At 39.1% G+C, this 21,939-nt stretch overlaps 1 protein-coding gene across 2 annotated transcripts in view; it reads right to left on the bottom strand.

The window, feature by feature from the left end:
- Positions 1-21,939, bottom strand: part of MACF1 (microtubule actin crosslinking factor 1) — a 330,626-nt gene that overhangs the window by 182,287 nt on the left and 126,400 nt on the right. The window contains exons 3-6 of one of the 2 annotated variants that reach the window (XM_069479776.1): positions 15,977-16,066; positions 14,047-14,142; positions 11,921-11,998; positions 7,990-8,082 (exon numbers count right to left, since the gene is read on the bottom strand). In XM_069479776.1, the coding sequence (XP_069335877.1) occupies positions 7,990-8,082; positions 11,921-11,998; positions 14,047-14,142; positions 15,977-16,066 (357 nt within the window). The remainder of the gene's footprint in view (positions 1-7,989; positions 8,083-11,920; positions 11,999-14,046; positions 14,143-15,976; positions 16,067-21,939) is intronic. The other variant, XM_069479778.1, reaches the window with a different exon arrangement.

Genomic DNA, 21,939 nt, shown 5'->3' with positions numbered 1-21,939 from the left:
AACTAGGCTCAAAAGAAAGTAGATATGTTCCAAAGTCCAAAGTTTGGGTGCTTGTTTTTCTTCTTAGGGGCTGCTTCCACTATTTTACTAAGTTAACTCTGATCATCACTTTCACCTGGACCTTTTCTCATCTAGCCTGGGCTCGTAACACATGGCCTGCTGCCTTCTGGGAAAGCAGACTTTTAGGGTCACATGTTCTTCATGCATTCTCCTTTGGCTTTTTCTAGATAACTGTTTACTGCCCACAGGTTTCCCACAGAGACAGCCAGAGTGAAAGAATTCATTCATTCATTCCACAACGTGAATAGTGCCTCATCTATATGCCAAGCACAAAGTACCATAAAGTACACAAAAAATGTAACCCTCAAGACTAGCCAGCTAAGACCATCCTTTACCTGAACTCCCCATTTTTGTTTTTGTTTTTTAAACTCCAGAATGTTAGACATATACTAGTATTTAACAAACATTTGAGATCTGGAAATCATTTTGTCCGTCTACCAAAAACTTGTATCTTTTAGAAAAACTATAAATCTTCACATATACTTTAAAACAAGCTTGGAAAAAACCACTTATATCTACATGTACATCATTATTCTACTTCATTAGCATCAATAACAGAGATTGACTATCATGACTATTTTGCTGATTGCCTAATTAAACAGTTCTATTCTGCATTTCTATTTGGCTTTATATAGTATGTGTTCTTGGTGAGACAGCTAATAGATAATAATAAAAGACTAGAAAACCACACCGATAACTTGCAAGAGACATATCATGCCCCGTCTGATGCAAGACAGGGAGGCTAGAGGTGCTACATGATCTCTTTACCAACCAATCAAAGACTTTGCAAGCAGGGAACACTCCCCCACACTCCTAAACACTTAGCTAGTACAGGCAAACACCTCGCCTTCAAGAACAGCGAAGACGAGAATTGGTAGGTAGTTAGCTGCAACTTGGAAAATGGGTAGCAGAACCAAGAGAAGACAAATAGGCATTCTGTGCTAAACTAGCAAAGAAAAGTATAAGAGATAGAGGACTTGGCCAAAGCTGTTTATACTTTTCTGTAAAATTGGTAACAGAAAAGAGAACAGTGGGCTGGGTCAAAAGCCCTGGAAGTTATAATATAAAGTCCATTAATAATTATAACAAGTTGTTACCAATAATTGCTGCCAGTTGTGGAGTTCATACTGTGTTCCATCACCCTGTCCCTCACCTCCCAAACCTCTATCAACTCATGTTATGGTATGTTTCTTCTCCCCTGAATTACCCAGTGGAACTATTAATAGATAGTCTGTATCTAGTTTGATTCTGTTTCTTTCATAGGCTCTACCTAAGACCTTGCTCATAGCTGGGTCTCAGTAAATGTTTGTGGAATTCAATTAAAGAATACATTTCCCTACAAAGTAAAACCACAAGGAGATACAATTTTACACTCATTGTGATGGCTGTAATCTAAAACAGACAATAAATACTGGGGAAGATGTGGAGAAACAGGAACCCTCGTATAATACATTGCTGGTAGAAATGTAAAATGGTACAGCCACTTTAGAAGATGGTTTGGTAGTTTCTTAAAAACTTAAATTTACCATACAATCCAGCAGTTCCACTCTTAGGTGTATACATACACAGGAGAAATAAAAACATAAATCCACATAAAGACTGCAACAGGCTAAGGTCCATCTACTTTGTCAGAGCGTTTGTGTCATACTGCTGAGACAAATCAAAGTTGTGTATTCCTGACTTACAATGTATTTATCAGTGCTGTAGATTCCTGAGTTGCTTTTCACTCACCTTTGACTTTCGGACTTCTATTTATTAACAATTGAGATCAACATAGGATCCCATTTAGTGTTTGATTGCAGCAATTAGAATGAAACAAATTAATGTAAACAAAGAAAATAATAGGTACAAGGAAAAGTTCTCTGCAGACACTTTTAGTGTATTTTTTTAATGCTGGGGGATATAATTAACTAGTGCATACTTCTAATAAAAAGGGAGAAGGAGATTAGGGAAAGAAAACATTATAAACTTACTTAGTATATCAAAGTTCCCTTCGCTCTTATCTTTCTCTTTTTCTCTTTTCTCCAGCCACAGACATGCTCTATTTATCCCTTGAACATGTCAAGTACTTTCCTTCTGCTAAGGAATCTGTGATATCAGATTTTTTTCTGGATCCTCATATTTCGTTGAGATCTCAGATAAGATGTTAAATATGACTGCTTCCAGAGAGAGGTCATTTTAAATAACCCAGTTTAACATAATCCCTAAATTTCTTTATCATTCTACTAACTTTTTATTTGCATAGATATGGAAATTATGAAATAAGGTTTAATAAATAATTCATTTTCTGAATAAAAATTCTACGAAGACATGGATTTTGCCCATTTTCTTGACCACTTTTATGTAGCCCCTGGAAGAGCACCTGGCATACAAGTATCCACTTAATAAATATCTGCTAAATTGAATATGAGATACTTTAAAAAAATGATGTGACTTTATGTAACTTTACCTCTCTGTCATTATCAGTTTTCCTTATATAAATAGGGATGATTGTAATAATTGTCAAGTGTACATGAAGTGTTTTGAAATAAAAATAGTCAAAATAGTGAAAAAAAAACCAAAAAACAAAAAACAAAGACTGGTCTGCAAGTATTCATATCAACATTATTTATAATGGCCTAAAAGTGAAAACAACCCAAATGTCCATCAACTGCTTAATAGATAAACAAAATATATAGCATGTCCCTACAACAGAATACTATTCAGCATTAAAAAAGAATGAAGTACTGATATATGCTGTAACAGGGATGATACTAAAAAAATTACGCTAAGTGAAAGAAGCCAGATACAAAGACCACCTATCGTATGATTCCATTTATATGAAGTGCCCAGACTAGGTGAATCTAGAGATAGAAAATAGATTAGTGGCTGCCTGAAGCTGGTGATAGGAGTGAGCAACAACTGTGAACGGACAAGAGGGATCTTACTGGGATGATAAAAATGTTCCAAAACTAAATTATGGTAATGGTTGTACAATTCATAAAAATCACTGAATCACATAATACAAACAGGTGAATTTTATGGTATATAAATAACATTTCAATAAAGTGCTTTTTAAAAATGAATGCATTTTCCTAAAATAAACAAACAATAGAATGATAACCAAAAAAGGTATGTTAAAACATTTAGCTAACTATACAGCAAAAGGGGAGAAACAGGATGGAGGGGGCAAAGATGAAAGTTAGACTTCTCTGAATACACCTTGCATTTACTTTTTAAAATTTCCCTTTGGAACAATGTAAATGATCTGCATAATAATGTAAAATAAAATTGAAAGAGAAAACAGTAATCCCTAAAAGTTGAAAGCAAATAAAAACATTGGTGACTTAACACAGAAATTATTATATTTCAAGTAACTTTAAAATACAATTGTTTGCACATCCTTAGGAGATATACACTAAGGACAAGAAGAACTGCAAAGAAATTATAAACTTTTAAGTAATTATATTGCTAATAACAGTGATGTTGTTACTTTGATTCATGTATATTACAAATAATATATATGATTTTACAGGTGTGTGTGTGTAAAAGGAAATAAGTAATTATGTTACCAATCAGGATCAAGATTTTCAGTATATGGAAAAAAAGGATACAAATATAAAGTCAAAGAAGTTTAAAAAAAAACCCTGTAATCTTAAATTTGAATTAGAAATATCAGTATAAATTAATAATTTTTTTAAAGAGAAAAATAAAATTATTGCCTAGCTCTGTCCATGGAAAAAGCACAGAAACAATGAGCAACCCACTAGCACTCAGATCATGGTCAATAAATAGAGAACTGATTTCTAAGAGAAATTGAGAATTTCAGGCCTGGGACAGTAAATATACAAAGAGTCGGGAATATCTCATCACATAAGAAATAAAGGAAATTACCAAAGGCTGCTGGAGTCATGCCAAAGGACTCAAAGTCAACTTGAAAGGCTCTTATTGGCCAAAGATGGAGCTATTTGAGTATTAGGAAAAATGATAACTGTATTTTATTGGAACACATTAAGTCTGTTAAAAATCCATGAGTCACAGTGATACTTTAAAAGAAAAAAAGGTCAACAAAGAAACTTTCATTGGTCACTTTGGAGAGTCTCAGGGAACCAACTAATTATTCTGAAAACTGGTAAATAGGGGGAAAGATGAGATCATTTATCTTGCCTTTCCTGTAGAAACTATCCCTCAAGGTAGTCAATGAGGTGAAGTTCTTCATAGAAGTAGCCCAACCAAAAAATGAAGAAGAAATAACAGAATTCAAATATGACCCCTTTGCAACCTCTAATGAAATAATGGAACTAGCAATGATGATCAGTAGCTGCTAAAACTATATGGTGAAGAGCTAACAGAGAATGTAGAATGGATGAATCAGGCTGATAACACCTGAACCCACTAATCGATCTTAACATCCCCAAAGAGGAACAACAGACATAGTATGTGCATCCTGGTGTGAAGCAATAAAATCAAACAACATAGCATTACCAGCCTTGCAAAAAAAAGAAAAAAGAAAAGAAAAGAAAAGAATGTGATTGAGCCTTGGGTCTAGCTTTAAATCACCAGTTTATGGGCAATTCAATACAGGGATGAAGGACATTTTTAGAAGAAATCCCACAGATGCCATCAGCATCTTTACAAACCTCATAGGACAAAAGACCTGATTTCCTCGACAAATTGCAGGAGTGAGGGAAGGAGAGGAGAGAAATTTAATGAGATATGTGGACCTTGTTTGGATTCTGATTCAAACCAACTATTTTTCTTAAATGAGATAACTGGGAAAATCTAAACACTGGTCAGATAATTGATGATTTTAAGAGTTACTATTTTAAAAGTGTAATATTATTGTGGTTTGCTTAAACAAAGAGTACTTATCTTCAGAGATACACACTGTGGTTTTATGATACATATATTGGTTTTCATCCATGGTTTCTGGCTCATAACTACCACAGTCATTGTTACAATGTTGGGGTGCTTTAGGCCTCAGGAGCAGGCCTCAGGAGATAGAATCTCTTTCTCTGACCTTCTCCTGTCCTCCTTTCACTTGTCCAAAGCAGGACTCTAATCTGATTGTGAGTCAAAAGACCCTGATTCCAGAGAGGGTCCTGCCCGATACCTGGAGGACAGAATGCTGCATAGAGAGGTCAGAAAGAATCTGAACAGATAGGCCTTACTGGGTTGAGATCATGCTTTTTTTTTTTTTTTTTTCTTTTTGAGATGGAGTCTTGCTCTGTCATGTGGGCTAGAGAGTGCCTTGGCATCAGCCTAGCCCACAGCAACCTCAAACTCCTGGGCTCACCTCAGCCTCCCAAGTAGCTGGGACTACAGGTGTGTGCCATGAAGCCAGGCTAATTTCTCTATTTTTAGTAGAGGTGGGGTCTCACTCTTGCTCAGGCTGGTCTCCAACTCCTGAGCTCAAGTGATCCTCCTGCCTCGGCTTCCCAGAGTGCTAGGATTATAGGCATGGGCCACCATGCCCAGCTGATCATGTGCTTTTTGTACACATTGTAAATCATGCTTACGTAATGAAGCCTCCATAAAAAACTCATGACAACAGGGTTCAGAGTGCTTCCAGATAGCTGAACATGTGCAAGTTCCTGGAGGGTGACGCACCCAAGCAAGGCATGGAAGCTCCACATCCCTTCCCCCATTCCCCATCCCTCACACTACCCATCTCTTCATCTATATCCTTTTTGTAATATCCTTTATAATAAATTAGTAAATGTAAGTGTTTCCCTGAATTCTGTGAGCTGCTCCAGCAAATTAATCAAACCCAAAGGGGGTCATGGAAACCCTAACTTGAAGCCAGTCGGTCAGAAGTTCTGGAAACCTGGACTTGTGACTGGCATCTGAAACAGGGGGTTGCGGGGACCAGGTTTGAGGATTGAGCCCTCAGTCTTCAGGATCTAGTACCATCTCCAGGTAGATAGTGTCAGAATTGAATTGGAGGACACCCAGCTGGTGTCTACTGCTTGGTGTGTGGGGGAAACAACCCACATTTGGTCACAGAAATCTTCTGTGTTAACGAGCAGAGGGAAAAATACAGTTTGGGAGCATTTTTCAGAAGCATACGCTGAAATATATACAGATGAAACAACGTGAAGTCTGAGATTTCCTTCAAAATAACCTACCGGGGTTTGAGGAGTATATCAGGATACAGATGAAATAATATTGGCCATCAGTTAATAATTATTGAGCTAGTTCTTCATACTTTTTATAAATGTTTGAAATTTTTCCTAATAAAGTTTTTCCTTTTAGAGACAGAGTCTCTGGCACAATCATAGCTCACTGCAGCCTTGAACTCCTAAGTTCAAGCAATCCTCCCACTTCAGCTGCCCAATTAACTAGGCACACGCCACCATGCCTGGCTAATTTATAGAGACAGGGTCTCGCTACATTGTCTGTGAGCCACTGTGCCCAGCCGAATTTTTCATAACAGATGTTTAAGGAGCGAGAAAAAGCATTTTCCTGATGGAGCTCTTCAGGACAGGAACCACTCCATTACTCCCATCATCTCTTTCCCAGCAAAATTTTAATTAACCAATTCAGTTTTCATTCCTTGGCCCCTAGGTTTTCCTTTTTTGAAGAGATTTAGTTGGGTAAATAGAGACACAGTGAATAGATTTTCCTTACCTCATGCCTATGAGACTAACATTAAGCACCCACAGTAAAAGCAGGTTTGTGGCCACACAATAAACAAACCTTGGCTGGTCCGAGTGCAGTGGTGTTTACAACTAACTGATCACAACCAGTTACAGATTCCTTTGTTCCTTCTCCACTCCCACTGCTTCACTTGACTAGTTAAAAAAACAAAACAAAACAAACAAACAAAAAAACAACCAAACAAAAAAAGTTTCTCTAAAAAAACTCCTCTGTTCTTACGAGTTCCAAAAGGGTAACTCTAGTCCTCCATGAAGACTCAACAAAGTTCTTGTTCCCGTCCTTCCAGGGCACACTTGCCAAGGTTCATGTTCCTGGTTATCCCTGTACACAAAGCTTACCCTATGGTTCCACAAAAACACATGTTACCTCCACACATTCCTAATCCTACCCATGCTGGAGATTGCCATCACTGGCTCCAAACCAAAGCCCCAAGAAACAAGCTTATGCTCTCAGATTTTTCTCAGGATCTTAGAAATTCTGGGACACATGCTGTTCTGCCTTCAACCAGCAGGTGGCGCTACCTCCCCAACTAGGATGTCACATTGGCCTCATCCCTGGAGTCAGCACCTTGCTGACTCTAATCCATCAGCCTAGTGTGCAGCTGTCTGAAAAAAAGCTTTGTTTGGCTGCACTAAAAGTGATTTATAAGAAGAGTCTTTTTATAAAAACAGGGTTGTACTTTTCCAATAGCAATCCAGACTTAAAAACGATCTGCCTTCTTAGGAAGATGGGAGCAACAGGAAGGCCATGCGGCCACGTGAACACTCTTCAAGACGCCACTGCTCTCAGATGTGAGACTGCTACAAGGTTGTACTTACTAGCACACAAACCCAGCTACTAAGATGCTACCATGAACCAGGTTTGTTTAAAGATCATAAGAGATGAGGAAAAACCTACATCAAAGCATGCTTATGAACCTTCAATCTACCCTTCTAAAGCATCAAAATCAACATCTCTCCCCAGCCCTCACACCCAGAGTCCATTAAGGGCCCAATTTTGACTCCGCTGAGCAAACAGACCTTAATAACCAGCCTGCCAATGACAGGGCCAAACCACAAACCAGTGAAAAATCCCCCCATTTCATCATGCAAATACTTAGGAAGTTCTGGGTTTAGGATAAAACAGCTTATCTCCAGGCCAATCTTAATTTTCCTTTTCAACTCCCATCCACCTTTGTTTACTGCCAAATACAGAGAAGGAAGGGGTCAACTGCTGCCTGTGGGAAGTAGTGCAACTCTCTAGGCCATGTCCAAATCAAGCAACAGGAACCCCAAAACTCACAGCCCCTACCTGGAAGTGCAAAATAATGGTCCAGATCAGGCCCAGGGTCAGCTTGGGGTTGCCATCTGTGATGTCATCATTGCGAATATTCACTAGTTTCACCTGAAAAAGAAACAGCAGTCAGTCTCAGAGCTCTGGGACTTTTGTTTTGATTTGCTTCTTATATGTTTTCATTATTGATATACAGTTAAATTGATCTTTTATTTTTTCGTGTTCAGTTCTATGAGGCGTTTTGTTTTGTTTTGTTTTGTTTTTGAGACAGGGTCTCACTCTGTTTCCTGGACTGGAGTCCAGTGGCATCAGCCTAGCTCAGAGCAACCTCAAACTCCTAGGCATAAGCAATCCTCCTGCCTCAGCCTCCCAAAGTGCTAGGATTACAGGCGTGAGCCACCACACCTGGCCAGTTCTATGAGTTTTAACACATGTAAAGATTCATGTAACTACAACCACAAAACAGTTCCATCACTCCAAATAGGTCCCTTGTGCTGCCTCCTCTTTGTAGTCAAACCTGCTTCTGCCCCAACTCTTGAGAACCACTGATCTGACTCTGGTCCCTAGTTCTGCTTTTCCCAGAATGTTATATAAATGGAATCATACAGTATGTAATATTTTTTTTTTTATTTTTTTTTAGACAGAGTCTCACTCTGTTGCCCAGGCTAGAGTGAGTGCCGTGGCATCAGCCTAGCTCACAGCAACCTCAAACTCCTGGGCTCAAGCGATCCTCCTGTCTCAGCCTCCCGAGTAGCTGGGACTACAGGCATGCACCACCATGCCCGGCTAATTTTTTCTATATATATTTTTAGCTGTCCATATAATTTCTTTCTATTTTTAGTAGAGATGGGGTCTCGCTCTTGCTCAGGCTGGTCTCGAACTCCTGAGCTCAAACGATCCACCCACCTCGGCCTCCCAGAGTGCTAGGATTACAGGCGTGAGCCACCGCGCCCAGCCAGTATGTAATATTTTGATACTATCTTTTTTTTTCCCCACTCAGCATAATGCCCTTGAGATCGCCATCCAGGCTGTTGTGTGTATAAATAGTTTGCTCCTTTTTATCACTAAGTTATATTCCATTATATAGATATACCAACCTTTGTTTATCCATCCATCCACTGAAGGAAATGTGGGCTATTTCTAGTTTGGACAATTATGAATAAAGCTCCTATATTCATTGTACAGGTTTTTGTGTGAGCATATATTGTCATTTCTCTAAGGTAAATTCCTAAGATTGGGATTTCTGAGTTGTATGGTATATGTTTAGTTTTATAAGAAACTGCCAAACTGTTTTCTAGATTAGCTGTACCATTCTGTATTCCCACCAGCAAAGCAACCCTACAAGCATATGGTATTGAGAGTTGCTTTTTCATTAAGGCATCAGGGCCCTGACTTTTTCTTTTCTTTTGAGGTTCCTGGAGAGAGGGAAATGCCTATTTTCCCTCACCAATCTCTGGCCTGCTTCTACCTCCGTTCTCCCTCCTTTGTCACAGATATCCATACCTGCCATGCCCCCCACAGCATCTGCTTTACTTCTAAAATCTCATTTCAACAACACGAAATGCTGACACACGGGCCCTTCCCTCCCCATACGGTGACCAATTGCCCCCGTGTTGTGGGAACTGAGGGTTGTCCTGGGATGCAGGAATTTAAAACTGGGAGTGTTCTGGGCAAATCACCCTACTTCCATGTCAACTCTGTTAGCCTCTTCTGCCATGTCCTCATGGAGATCCTGTTTAATTGTGACACACTGTCTTTGAGCTACCTCCCTTTATCTTTTCCAGCGAACTGAAACTTGTGTGTCTCTAAAGGACCCTAGTGACCTTCTCCAATAGAAGCCTCACTTCTCCCTTACACCAATGTTCACCTGGGCAAGATCTGTCCCTTGTCTCATCTCAGCCTTCTCTTCTGTATATTGGGGGTGGGAGGGAGGTGGGAGAACCTGCCCTTCCAGCCTGAGAATTCAGTTTTTCTAATCACTAATCACTAACAACCCACAGTCGGTGGATTCACAGTACCAGCCAAGTCCACACTCCTCAGTCCCACCTCTGTTAGCTTTCCCCTTTCATTGTGACATCTACTTCCATTGGCCAAACCCACCTTCCAATCTCTACTAGCCCTTCCCTCAATGACTTCAGCATCTAACTCCTATTCTCTTTTCCTAACTTCATCATCTACCATCTTTCCTGGCAATTTTAGCACTCACGTTGGTGATCCAAATATCACCCTTTCTGCACAATGTGCCTGCCTTCTCAATTCTGATGACTTTGTTTTCAGCCTACTTTGTCCACCTGCACAGCTAAAACTTGGACCTCACCACTACAGAGAACTGCTCTAGAGATCCTCTTGCCCTTCTCTGAGTCCATTGTTTTTACTTGCTTGCATTTTCATTCTATCATAATAAACGGATCCACTTTTTGTCTTTATTCAGACTTCTAGCTAATCAATTCTCCTCAGTGTATCTTGCCCATTAAGGCTCCCTTCAAGTTTCCTCTAGCTCCACACACAGCCGTTTCAGTGGTGCTCTCTCCAGTACCCCAAACACTGCTGAAGCCTCCACTTCTCCTGCCACTTTTCATTTATTTATTCCAATAAATTATGTATTAAGTGCCAATTATGAACCATTCATTATGACAGGTGCTGAAGGTAAAATGTTAAGATCATGTTCCCTGTTCTCACAGAGCCTACAGTGCACTGGAGCAAACAGGGAAATAATAATAGAGTAATAAATGTTATATCAGAAGTAAATTGTTTTGAGAGTACACAGAAAGAGAATTTCCCAAGTTAGTAAGAATTGCTAAGAGTGACAAAAATGAACTGATTCCAAAAATATGCATACCATTTAATGTCATATTGACCCTTGCTGTTGCTTGGCAACCCTAGATATACAAAAGCTTTCCCACACGGCTCACTCTAAGCAGATGAACTCTCTGACTCTCTCATCTATCTTCCTTCCTTCCACAAACCATCTCTGTATCTTCACTCCTCCTCTATCCTCCTCCCTGTATCTTGGAAGAAGAGGCATTTTCCTTTTCTTTTTCAAAGATAACCTCAGCGGTTATGCTCTAGTTCTCACCTGCCAATCCCTGGACTTGGTTCCGGGCAATGGGAGGAAGGGCTGTGTGTAGACAACAGCATGGACAGCAGAAAGAAGAACACTAACCCCATGTCAGGAAGCCTACATTAAAGGCCAGCTTTGCTCCAACTTGTGTGATTTGGGGCAGGTCATTTCGCCTGTCCAGATCTCAGTTCATTTATCTATAATATGAAGAAACTGGACCACCAGATCACAGGAATATCTTCTGGGATAAACATTCTATGACTCCTAATACTCCTCATGCTCATTTTCAATCTTACACTCTTCACTGGCTTCTCTTTTTATGTCTAAAAATGTGTTGTTGTCTTCTTTCATCACCTAGGAAGGGAAAAAGTACTTTCTCATTTCCTGTATCTAGGTCCACTATATGCTAAATATCTTTCTGCTCTATTAAAACTGGTTTTTTAAGTTACCAATGCTTAACAACCAAGACTTTTTTCTCTGACATGATGTGGCCTTCCACAATACAGACCACTCCTTGTTTTCATGATGATGTAGCAATTTGGTCCTCCCTCTTCCTAGGTGCTACACCTTTTTTCCATCTTCTTTGCTGGTTTACTTTTCATCTTCATTTTAACCCCCACCTAAGGTGGGTCTACAGGTTCCATCTTCATCATCTTATTCTTCTCCATGAACATTCTCCCTCTTAAGGAGGCCACAAGTTCTATGTAAGCACAACTGACTGATTTGTCCAACCATAATACAATTGCTCACTAGCAGGTTAAGACACAGAACTGCACCAGTCAGCCTTAGCATTTACTGAGGGTTTATTAGGGGCACTAAGAACCTCCCTAAATAGGGCCTTGATGTCAACATGCCCTAGCAGACTGGAGAAAGCTGGGATGGTCTTACCTGGCGCTGCTTTAGGAAGTCCAGGGCAATCTGCACATTCTGCAACCTATGAAAACGCATCCTGCCCTTCTCTCGGGGCTGCAAACAAACAAAAAAAGGGATGTTAATTTTGGCTACACCAAATTACCCATACAGACCCTTTCTCTTTTATTTCAAGGACTAAAGGACCACACAAGAATTCCTCAGAGTTGAAGCCAGGCATGGGAGCATTACACAAAGCACCCCTTAAGAGCAGACATGTGTGTATTCCACCAGGCTGAGACCCCCAAAATGCCTTGCATTCCACTATGCTTCTGGCAAACACACAATACTGTTTGATCACTAATGCTGAATCAGTGCCTCAGCATCTATACAAGTGCTATTGTAGTCACATCTGGCAGAACTTGATTCTGGTTGTGAGGTTAATGGGAACAAACACTTTGGCTCTATGGCTCCTAAAATCATAGTTAAATGCTATTGCAGGGAAACGGGTAGAAAGTCCTAATTACATATTGCACAGTAATAGAAGGAGCCAACCCTATTACAAACCTGGCAAAAGGAGTCAAGGTTGCCGATTTCTAACCACAGGGAATGAAAAGTTACACATGCTCAGGAGACAAGTGAAAAAATGGGAGGCAAAAATCAAGAGGTAACCTATTTCCCAGAAAGATGGGTATCACTGTAGGAAAACCAACCTTTACCCCAGCATGAAATACCCAGAGAAAACAAAACCCTGATGGTATAGGGCTGTTCAACATAATTACTCAAAGAAAGTTATTTTCTGCCAGTCACTCAATCCTGGATGTCGTACAAGCCATAGGAAAGAAGCCCATCTCCACCCAGTGCCTCTGGTACCCTGTCCAACACTCAACTATTACCTACTGGACAGTGAATGGAGTCTCTCTGCCTGGTGAGTACCTGAAGGAACAGCTTTCTACCTCTGGGACATTTTCTTATGCTTGCTTTCCAATGTTGCTTTTATTTTACTAAAATTAGGGCTGCAATATCACTTTTACTAGATTATACTTGTTTCAGTTGTAAGTGTCAAAATGGTACTAATTAAAGGCTGATAAAACACAAAGTAGTTCTGTTGTGGGTGTCTGCACAGAGAAAACACTGGTTCAAATTGAAATAGTCAAAAAGTAGCCCAACATGTGGCGAGATAAGGATGGAAGCATCTCTCTGGGCAACTCCCAACGCTTCTGAGCAATATTCCCCAGACAGGATAATCTACAGGGATGTCAAGGCCTCTCTGGGCAACAGGATAACTTCTTCAGTCAAAGGTTTAGGAAAAATCTTTTTAGCAAGAACCTCTTTTCAGTCATTTCAGCTAACCTAATTGTGAATAAGGCTTAGGATGTCAGAGTCTGTGAAACTGAAGACTTTCAATGGGAAGGGAGATCAATGAGATGAAAAGTTGATTTTAAGGACAGGGAATGGGGATATTGCCTAATTCTGGTTTCTGAAAAAAGATTATGGGCTATAATTTAGGGCCTACAGGCTGCAAATATTCCTTATGCCTCATCAAATATTCCTCTTCTCTAATCTTTACTCCTATATTCCCCCACCAAAAATACCCTAAGAACATGCAAGTTAAATCTCTGTCCTCTATAGTAACTAGAGATATTATCGACCAAAGCCAGAGTATCTTCATGCAGTGAGTTTGCAAACAACAGGCTGTTTTGAAAACAAATGATATGGTGTGTGGTGAGAGCCTAGAGGCCAGACAGGTGGAGAGAGAGTACCAGTTAGTCTGGACTGTGGAGCTGTGAGCAATTAATTGACTGTCATGCTGCCAACTAAACTTTCCACAATTCTGCAATCTGGACTCAGACAACACAGCAAGGCCTCCAGAAAGCTATGGGTCCCCAGGTCACAAAGGGACTCAACACCTCCAAACACCATTATTCTTTCTGTGCCAACCATTCTCAGATAAGCATAACAATTCCCACTCCAGGATCATCTAACAGTGACAAGAGGCACAATTAGTTTTAACCACTTTCTTTGGGACTCAAATTCCCAGGTGAAATAAGAAGGCGGCAATTGGTAACTGAGTTACTTGGAGACCTGGAGAACCTCAGACTCTCTGATGGCCCAGCAGTGCCAGCAGTGCCAGCTGGGATGCTGGCATCCCCAGGAAGACCTACTACATCATCATCATCTTCCTCCTCCTGCTCCTCGCTGTTTGTACGGCGCCAGGAGGGCATGCTCACCAGACGGAGGGTCTTCAGCCCTGCTGGCTCCTTTGGCCACCAACCAATGCAAAGGTACAACAGAGGAACAGGAAATTCACAACACAAAGATGAAAAGGAAATGAATGCAACATTTAAAAAAAAAATGAAAATAAATATGAAAATACCCTCCCACCTTCAAAGATGATACAAAACCAAATCAAGACGAGAGCAGACGGTTACACTGCATATACTTTCTGTTCTAAAACACATACTCAATTCTCCATGGCCACCCACCCTCTCTGCTTTTATGAATCAACTAAGGGAGAAAAAGATGATGAGAATAACCGTGACAGAGGTATCCAAATGGTTGTTATCCTATGAGTATCTCCACGAACACCTATAGGTTTTCAAGGTTAGGAAAAGAAACCAGATTGGAGTAGTTTTAAGCTGTTATGTAAGCAATGTCACCAAAAAGGATCATTTTTCAATATAAAATCACTATAAGCTTATCAAAATACCACCAACACTGCCCAAAATACAACTTTATGAGTGTTAAAGAATAAAGTCCAACATAGCAAAAGTGAAATTCTGATTACTTATTAGATTTATAAATGTGGGCCAGAGAAAAACTAGAAATTGTATGTGCTGGCTATGCTAACAAAAGCATCTGTCAATTTTAGGCCATTAAAAAAATATAAAATTAATTCTATAGCAAGGCAAAAAAAAGAAAATACCAAAACAAGGGGGCCAGGCCAAGCCAAGCCCTAATCCTAGAAGGAACAGAATATCACTTAAACAGTGAAATCTAATGTGCCAAATCCTATTCTTTAAGCACAACAAACAATGACTAAGAATCCACCAAAGGCAGTGAGTGGGCTGGGCTTCACAGACAACTTGAGCTGTGCATCTCTTCAGTTCTCTCTTTCCCCATAGATGTTTCCAATGTTCAATCCTGGACTTTTCTAAATGAAAATTATGTTGTCTATGGCACTAGAGACAGAACGTAAACCACACAGGATCACCTGCTCCCATTAGGCTCAAATATATAAAACCATGGGCCCACAAGTGGGTTATTTCAATCACTCAAACAAAGCAAGTGTAAGAACTATATTATCTGGAAAGCCAAGAGGCTCACACAGGATTTGTTCTCAGATATGTAGGTGTTTCCCACAAGCAAGGTTTAATACATTTTGGGAGGTGGCAGGCATATTTAATTATTCAAGGAGCCCAAATGTACTGCATCCAGGGCTATGCTCAGATGTCAACTTCTGCAACTCTCCAAGTCTGTGAAACTCAATGAATCACAGAAGGGAGAAAGTGAGATGAATTGGTGGGAGCAGGTGATCCTGTGTGGTTCACATTCTGTCTCTAGTGCCATAGACAACATAATTTTCATTTAGAAAAGTCCAGGATTGAATTGGTGAGGATGAAAAAAAAAACAAAACTTCAAACACCTGGGCTTTTAAATGTAAGCCGCAGGTCTTACAGAAAATTTAAAATTTCACAATAGATGGGAAAATCAGAGGCGTTTATACAGACTAGAAATAGAACTCTAAGAAGAAAAATACCTCCTTATTCAAAAACCTTTAAACATGAACTACTGTTCTTGAAATACTAGTATCTAGAAATAGATAAAGAATAAGGAGAAAACATGCCAATATAAAAGGACTATAACTGATTCCTGACTTCAAGAAATGAAAACATAGAATACATCAATTGAAATTATATCATTTGTGAACTGTAAATCTGACTTGGAAATACAGTCCACCAATAATCTCTTCTACTCATTCCTCCCACCTAATAGAGCAAGCAGTGATGGCTACTGCCTCCGCATTCCACAAGATGGACCGATACATCATTCATAGGGCCACACTTGTGAGGCCACTCATTGGGAGAAGCTCACCAATTTGATGCCCGAGAGGACCTCCAGCAGAGAGATCAGGTTATGGCCATCCCGCAGATCTTCATAAAGATCATTGATGTGCTTGCGGACCTATAAATGAGAGTGAAAAAGAAAAACACTGATTTTTATTTGATATTGAATTATTTTACTATCCACATAAGAATCTCTGGTTCTAGGTAAGCACATATTAAATAATTTGAAATAGGCAAGGCGGCCGGGCGCGGTGGCTCACGCCTGTAATCCTAGCACTCTGGGAGGCCGAGGTGGGCGGATCGTTTGAGCTCAGGAGTTCGAGACCAGCCTGAGCAAGAGCGAGACCCCATCTCTACTAAAAATAGAAAGAAATTATATGGACAGCTAAAAATATATATCGAAAAAATTAGCCGGGCATGGTGGTGCATGCCTGTAGTCCCAGCTACTTGGGAGGCTGAGACAGGAGGATCGCTTGAGCCCAGGAGTTTGAGGTTGCTGTGAGCTAGGCTGATGCCACGGCACTCACTCTAGCCCGGGCAACAGAGTGAGACTCTGTCGCAAAAAAAAAAAAAAAAAAGAAATAGGCAAGGCATGGGGGCTCACTCCTGTAATCCCAGTACTTTGGGAGGCCAAGGTGGGAGAATCATTTGAGCCTAGGAGTTTGAGACCAGCCTGGTCAACATAGCAAGACCCCTGTCTGTGTAAACATATTTTTAAAAATCGGCCAGGCATGGTGGTGCATGCCTGTAATCACAGCTACTTTGGAGGCTGAGGCAGGAAGATGGCTTGAGCCCAGGAGTTCGAGGCTATGGTGAGCTATGATCAGGTCTCTACCTTTTGGCCAGGGTGGCAGAATGAGACCTTGTCTCAAAAAAAAAAAAAAAGAAAAGAAAGAAAGAAAGAAAAGAAAAGAAAAAAAGAATTTGAAACTGGAAGCAATAATAAAATTCAGGAATTTTCAGGTTGGAGTAAAATATATAAGAAATGGTAACACTTACCAAAAGTGTGTTTGTTTTTTAAATTGAAGCCAGATCTATTACACACTCTAACCAACACTGAACAATATTCTAGAAAATTTAAACAAAGAGATGAAGAGTCTTAATTATCCTGAAATATCTCAGGAATTACTACGGGCCAAAACGTGACAGGATGGCTACTGATGGACACATGAGTCCAGCCAGAGTCAGAAAAGCCTTCTAGAGTGTTGCAAAGGAAACTAAATGCTAGATGCCCAGTGTTTCATAGGGTATACCTACAATTTGACCCCTCTTGTACCAAATATTTCTAATAGTAAATCTGAGGATTATTTTCTCTGCAGGAAATTAATTCCAATTTTATAATTGAAACTATGGAAAAACAGATCTTAATTTGAGGAAAAGTGTGGTTAGTATCAAATACTATGCCCAGTGTTTTATATGTTATTTCATGTATTCCTCACATCTATAAGGTAAGTATAATTATTATTCCTATTTTACACATGAGAAAACAAGACACAAAGAGGTTAAGTAACTTGTCCTAGGTCACCAAATGAAAAAACTGGCCTCAGTTTGGTTTTGCTGATTTTAGTCTTTGCCGTTCACTGCTATGCTTTATAATCAGCACGATCTCCTTTCATTTATTTAATCCAAACAACTACCTTGTGAAGTTTACTTATTACCACCACTCCACAGAAGAAACTGAGGCTCTGAGAAGTTAAGGTCACATAGCTGTAAGTGGCCATCGGTCTTCTGATTCATTCCAAGTCTAGCAACAATTTTATTGAGTAATATAACACAGAATCAGAAGACTATTGGAAATTGCAAGGAAAAAGCTTGATTTTTAACAAAATAATTGTCTAGACAACAATAGAAAGGGCAACTTTCAGAAGTAGATTTCCAGTTACTAGAATTTCTCAAGCAAAAGCTGATATTTGGGGATATTTACATTTGAGTGGAAAACTAAATTCCTTTCCAATTATAATATTCAAAATAGCATTCAAAGTAGAACAGGAATTTAAAAAGATAAAGGCTGGAAACATCACGGAAGACTTCCTGGAAGTGATGGGAGTTGGAAGATTAGCAAATGTTTTGGCTAAAAGAAAAAAGATAGAAAAAATCACGTAAGACTAGGTATAAAGGTGGAAATATGCAAGGTATATGTGTTTGTATGTGTGTGTGTAGAGGGATAAGAAAGTAACATGAAGCCAGGCAGGTGCTGTGCGCCTATAGCCCCAGCTACTCAGAAGGCTAAGGCAGGAGGATCACTTGAGAACAGTTCAAGACCAGCCTGGGCAACATAGTGAGACTCCATCTCCAAAAAAACTTAAAACTTAGCCAGGTGCAGTGGCACAAGCCTGTGGTCCTAACTACTCCAGAGGCTGAGGTTGGGAGGATTGCTGGAGCACAGAAATTCCAGGCTGCAGTGTGCCATGATCATGCCTGTGAATAGCCACCACACTACATCTTGAGTAACATAGCAAGACTCCATCGCTTTTTAAAATTTAAAAAAAAAAAGGAAGGTGACAGAGAGATTATCCAACTAGAGAATATCGTTTATGATGAACTGAATAATAGCTTTCAAACACTGAAAGAATATTTGATTTTTTATGCTATTCACAATGTGTACTGGCTCTACACATGACACATTTATAAATTTAATCTGCAATATTAACATTTTCTCCATCATTTTCTTAAGTATAAACAATGAACAAAACAAGACACCTAGCTCAGACTTGTAGCATTTGCAGATTTCTGTGGTGTAAATACTCCCACCATAACAAATTTCAAGTCACTAATATAACCATCATAAAATGCAACGTTGGGAGGAAATATACAGTAGCACACCATTATATAGTATTTCCATCATAGAGAAACAACAGACATAACCTCAAGAACACAGCCAATAATAACATGTAGCAAAATAATTATGAAGTGAAGGGCTTTATTTGTTACCTTTATTTTAAATATTTATTTAATTGTAAGTTTACATAATTTAATTTTTAATAATAGCTATGCTCAGCAACCAGCCCACAAAATTGCTGAAAATTTAACAGTTGGCTCTCATGAGTTCACATGAGCCAGCTCTAGCACACCAATAGCTCTAAGATTTTAAGACCCCTCCCTCGTATAGGTCCCAGATTTCAAGCTTGTAGTGTGGAACAACTATAGTGCACCATTAACAGAAATGATAAGCAAGTCATGAGGGTTAGAAGGAGAGTGGATTTGATAAGTTCAATTTTAAATATGCTGAATTTAAAATGGCAGCAAAGGAGCTACAAATGGAAATGTTCTTAAAGCAGCTGGAAATGCTGGAATTCAATTTGCGTCAGCTGAGAACTTAAGTTTAGAGGTCACATATAGAGGTGCTAGCTAAAGACATGGGAAATGTTGGGCTTTCTGGATTAGGGGCAAGAGAGAAGAGCAGAGTGCTAAGGACTGACCCTTACGGAACACCCAAAATTAGAAGGCAGGGGATGGAAAAGCAATCAACAAAGGACAGAAGGGAAAAAAAAACCAAACAGGAGCAATGAAAGGGGTGGGCAAAGAAACAAGGAAGTATAATCAGTCAGGGCTGGTCGCCAGTATCAAATACTAGAGCAGAAGTCAAGGAGGGTGAATACTAACAAAGTTTTTGAATTTTGCTACAAATAAGAAAGAGTTGTTTTTTATGAGAATAATTTTCAAGAGTGGGGCAATGGAAATCAGATTATAAATGAATGGTAGGTTAAAAAAAAGTCAGAAAACATTAAATAGTTGACATTAAGGATTAAGACGAGGAGGGACAACTAAGTTAAATGAGGGACTTATTTTTCACAGATAAGACCAGAACATAGGGTATAAAAATCAGGAGTGGGCATTGAATAATTATTTAAATAAATTATGGTAGAGCTCAAGGACCAAGTGAGATCATGTTATTAATAGGATATTAAATACCACAGGGTATTAAAAAGAAAATGGAGGCACCTTTAAATGTAAAGTTAATTTCACATCAATATCTTCTCAAAATTCCTATGTTTTATTGCTGTGATAGCAAAACTCAAACACGTTATAGGAAATTTGGATCAGAGCTAGCTTATTATCTCTCAATCTTTGTATAATAGCCAATATGAAAATACCACTACCAAAGAGATACAGACAGAAGTAATGGGGAAGGGGAAGGTAGAGAGGTTTTTTTCCCTCTCTGAAGAATTTTCAACAACAGAGAACAACAGTCTGTTTCTAAAGCATATTGAACATGGCTCTGCCTAGAGATGGGTAAAGAACTAGCTAACATTTCTTGAGTGCTTCCATATCAGAAATTTTTCAGATACAGAGATGGGATTTGGAGGGCTCAGTTAAGATTCCCAAAATCACACAGCTATTATAGTAAATGGCCAAGCCAATTAAATCCAGGTCTGCCTCATTCTAATGTCCTTCCCTCTTCTGCACGTATCAGTTTGCCTCTGAAGTTTTCCACAAATCTCTTTAAAAAAAAAAAAAAAAAAAAAAAATCAATGGACTAAGTAAGCATCAGAAGTTTTAGAAGCAGCCAAATGAAGGTGAGAGTGTCCAAGAGTCATCAATACAGAAATTTCTTTCTAACAAATAATCATGCTATTCTGTCAACAAATAAGATGAGTGAAAGACTTCAACTATTCAGGGCCTTACCTGTTTGCACTCCCTGAGAAAAATCAATGTCAAAATTAGTGAATGTCCCCAAAGAAAATATATAAATGGGTAAGATGCTCAACACCACTACCTATAAGGAAAATATAAATCAAAACCACAATGATACACCCACTATGATGGGATGCAGAGAAACTGGAACCCTCACACACTGCTGGTGGGAATTGAAAAATGATGCAGCTGCTTTGGAAAATAACCTGACAGTTCCTCAAAAGGCTAAACAAAAGTTACCATATGACCCAGTAATTCTACTCCTAGATGTATATAAATCAGGAAAACTGAAAACATATGTAGAGACAAAAACTTGTTAGTCAATGTTCATAGTAGCATTGTTCATCATAGCCAAAAAGTGAAAACAATCCAATGTCCATCAATTGATAAATGGATAAACAAAATGTGGTATATCTACACAATGGATCATTCAGCAATAAAAGAAATAAAATACTGATATATGCTACAATGTAGATGAACTTTGAAAACATTATGCTAAATGAAAGAAGTCAGTTACAAAGGACCACATATTATGATTCCATTTATATGGGATATCCAGAATAGGCAAATCTATAGAGATAGAAAGTAGATTAGTGGTTGCCTGGGGCCATAGCCCTAGGAGGAGTGTATGGGGAGGACAAGGGTGATGGCTAAGAACATTTTGGTAGTAAAGAAAATGTTCTAAAATTGATTGTGGTGATGGCTGCATAACTCTGAACATACTAAGAGTCACTGAACTGTATACTTTAAATGGGTGACCTGTATGATATGTGAATTAAATCTCAATAAAGCTATTTTTTAAAATTAGTGAAGAACTAAATTTTGAGAGAGCAAGTCCAATCTTCCCCAAGCCCATGCATCAATAAGCCAAGGAGAACTCTGCTCTCCCAATTTTTTAAAACATTGGCTTAAAGCTATGAAAAGATAAACAGCTCACCCCAATTTCTGAGTGGCTTTAATAAAGGGAATACATGACATTTAAGGGCTTATAATCAGAACCTGAGCCCAAAGGGACGTTAAAGATTACTTAACTCTAATCCTCTCAGTCTACAGATGAGAAAACCACTGCCCAGGGAAGTTAAATAACTTGCATAAGTGCATTTAGCTGGGAAGTATCAGAACTGGGTCTAGATCACTGTCTCCTGACTCTCCGTTGTATTCTTTCCCTTGGCAAGGCTTCTATGATGGTTGAAGGGTCAAAATGGCATATTATCAACATTATTTTAAAAAATAAAGAGAATTCACCCACCAACACAAATAAAGAACCAAGGATTGTCATATAGTATTGATACCTGCAGAAAACCTGACTTAGAAAATTTTCCTCTATACTATTAAAAGGAAACACAACCAGCTCAA

The sequence above is a fragment of the Eulemur rufifrons genome, chromosome 8 (assembly GCF_041146395.1).
Source record: "Eulemur rufifrons isolate Redbay chromosome 8, OSU_ERuf_1, whole genome shotgun sequence".
Lineage (NCBI taxonomy): Eukaryota > Metazoa > Chordata > Mammalia > Primates > Lemuridae > Eulemur > Eulemur rufifrons.
This window is presented reverse-complemented; position numbering and strand designations above follow the sequence as displayed.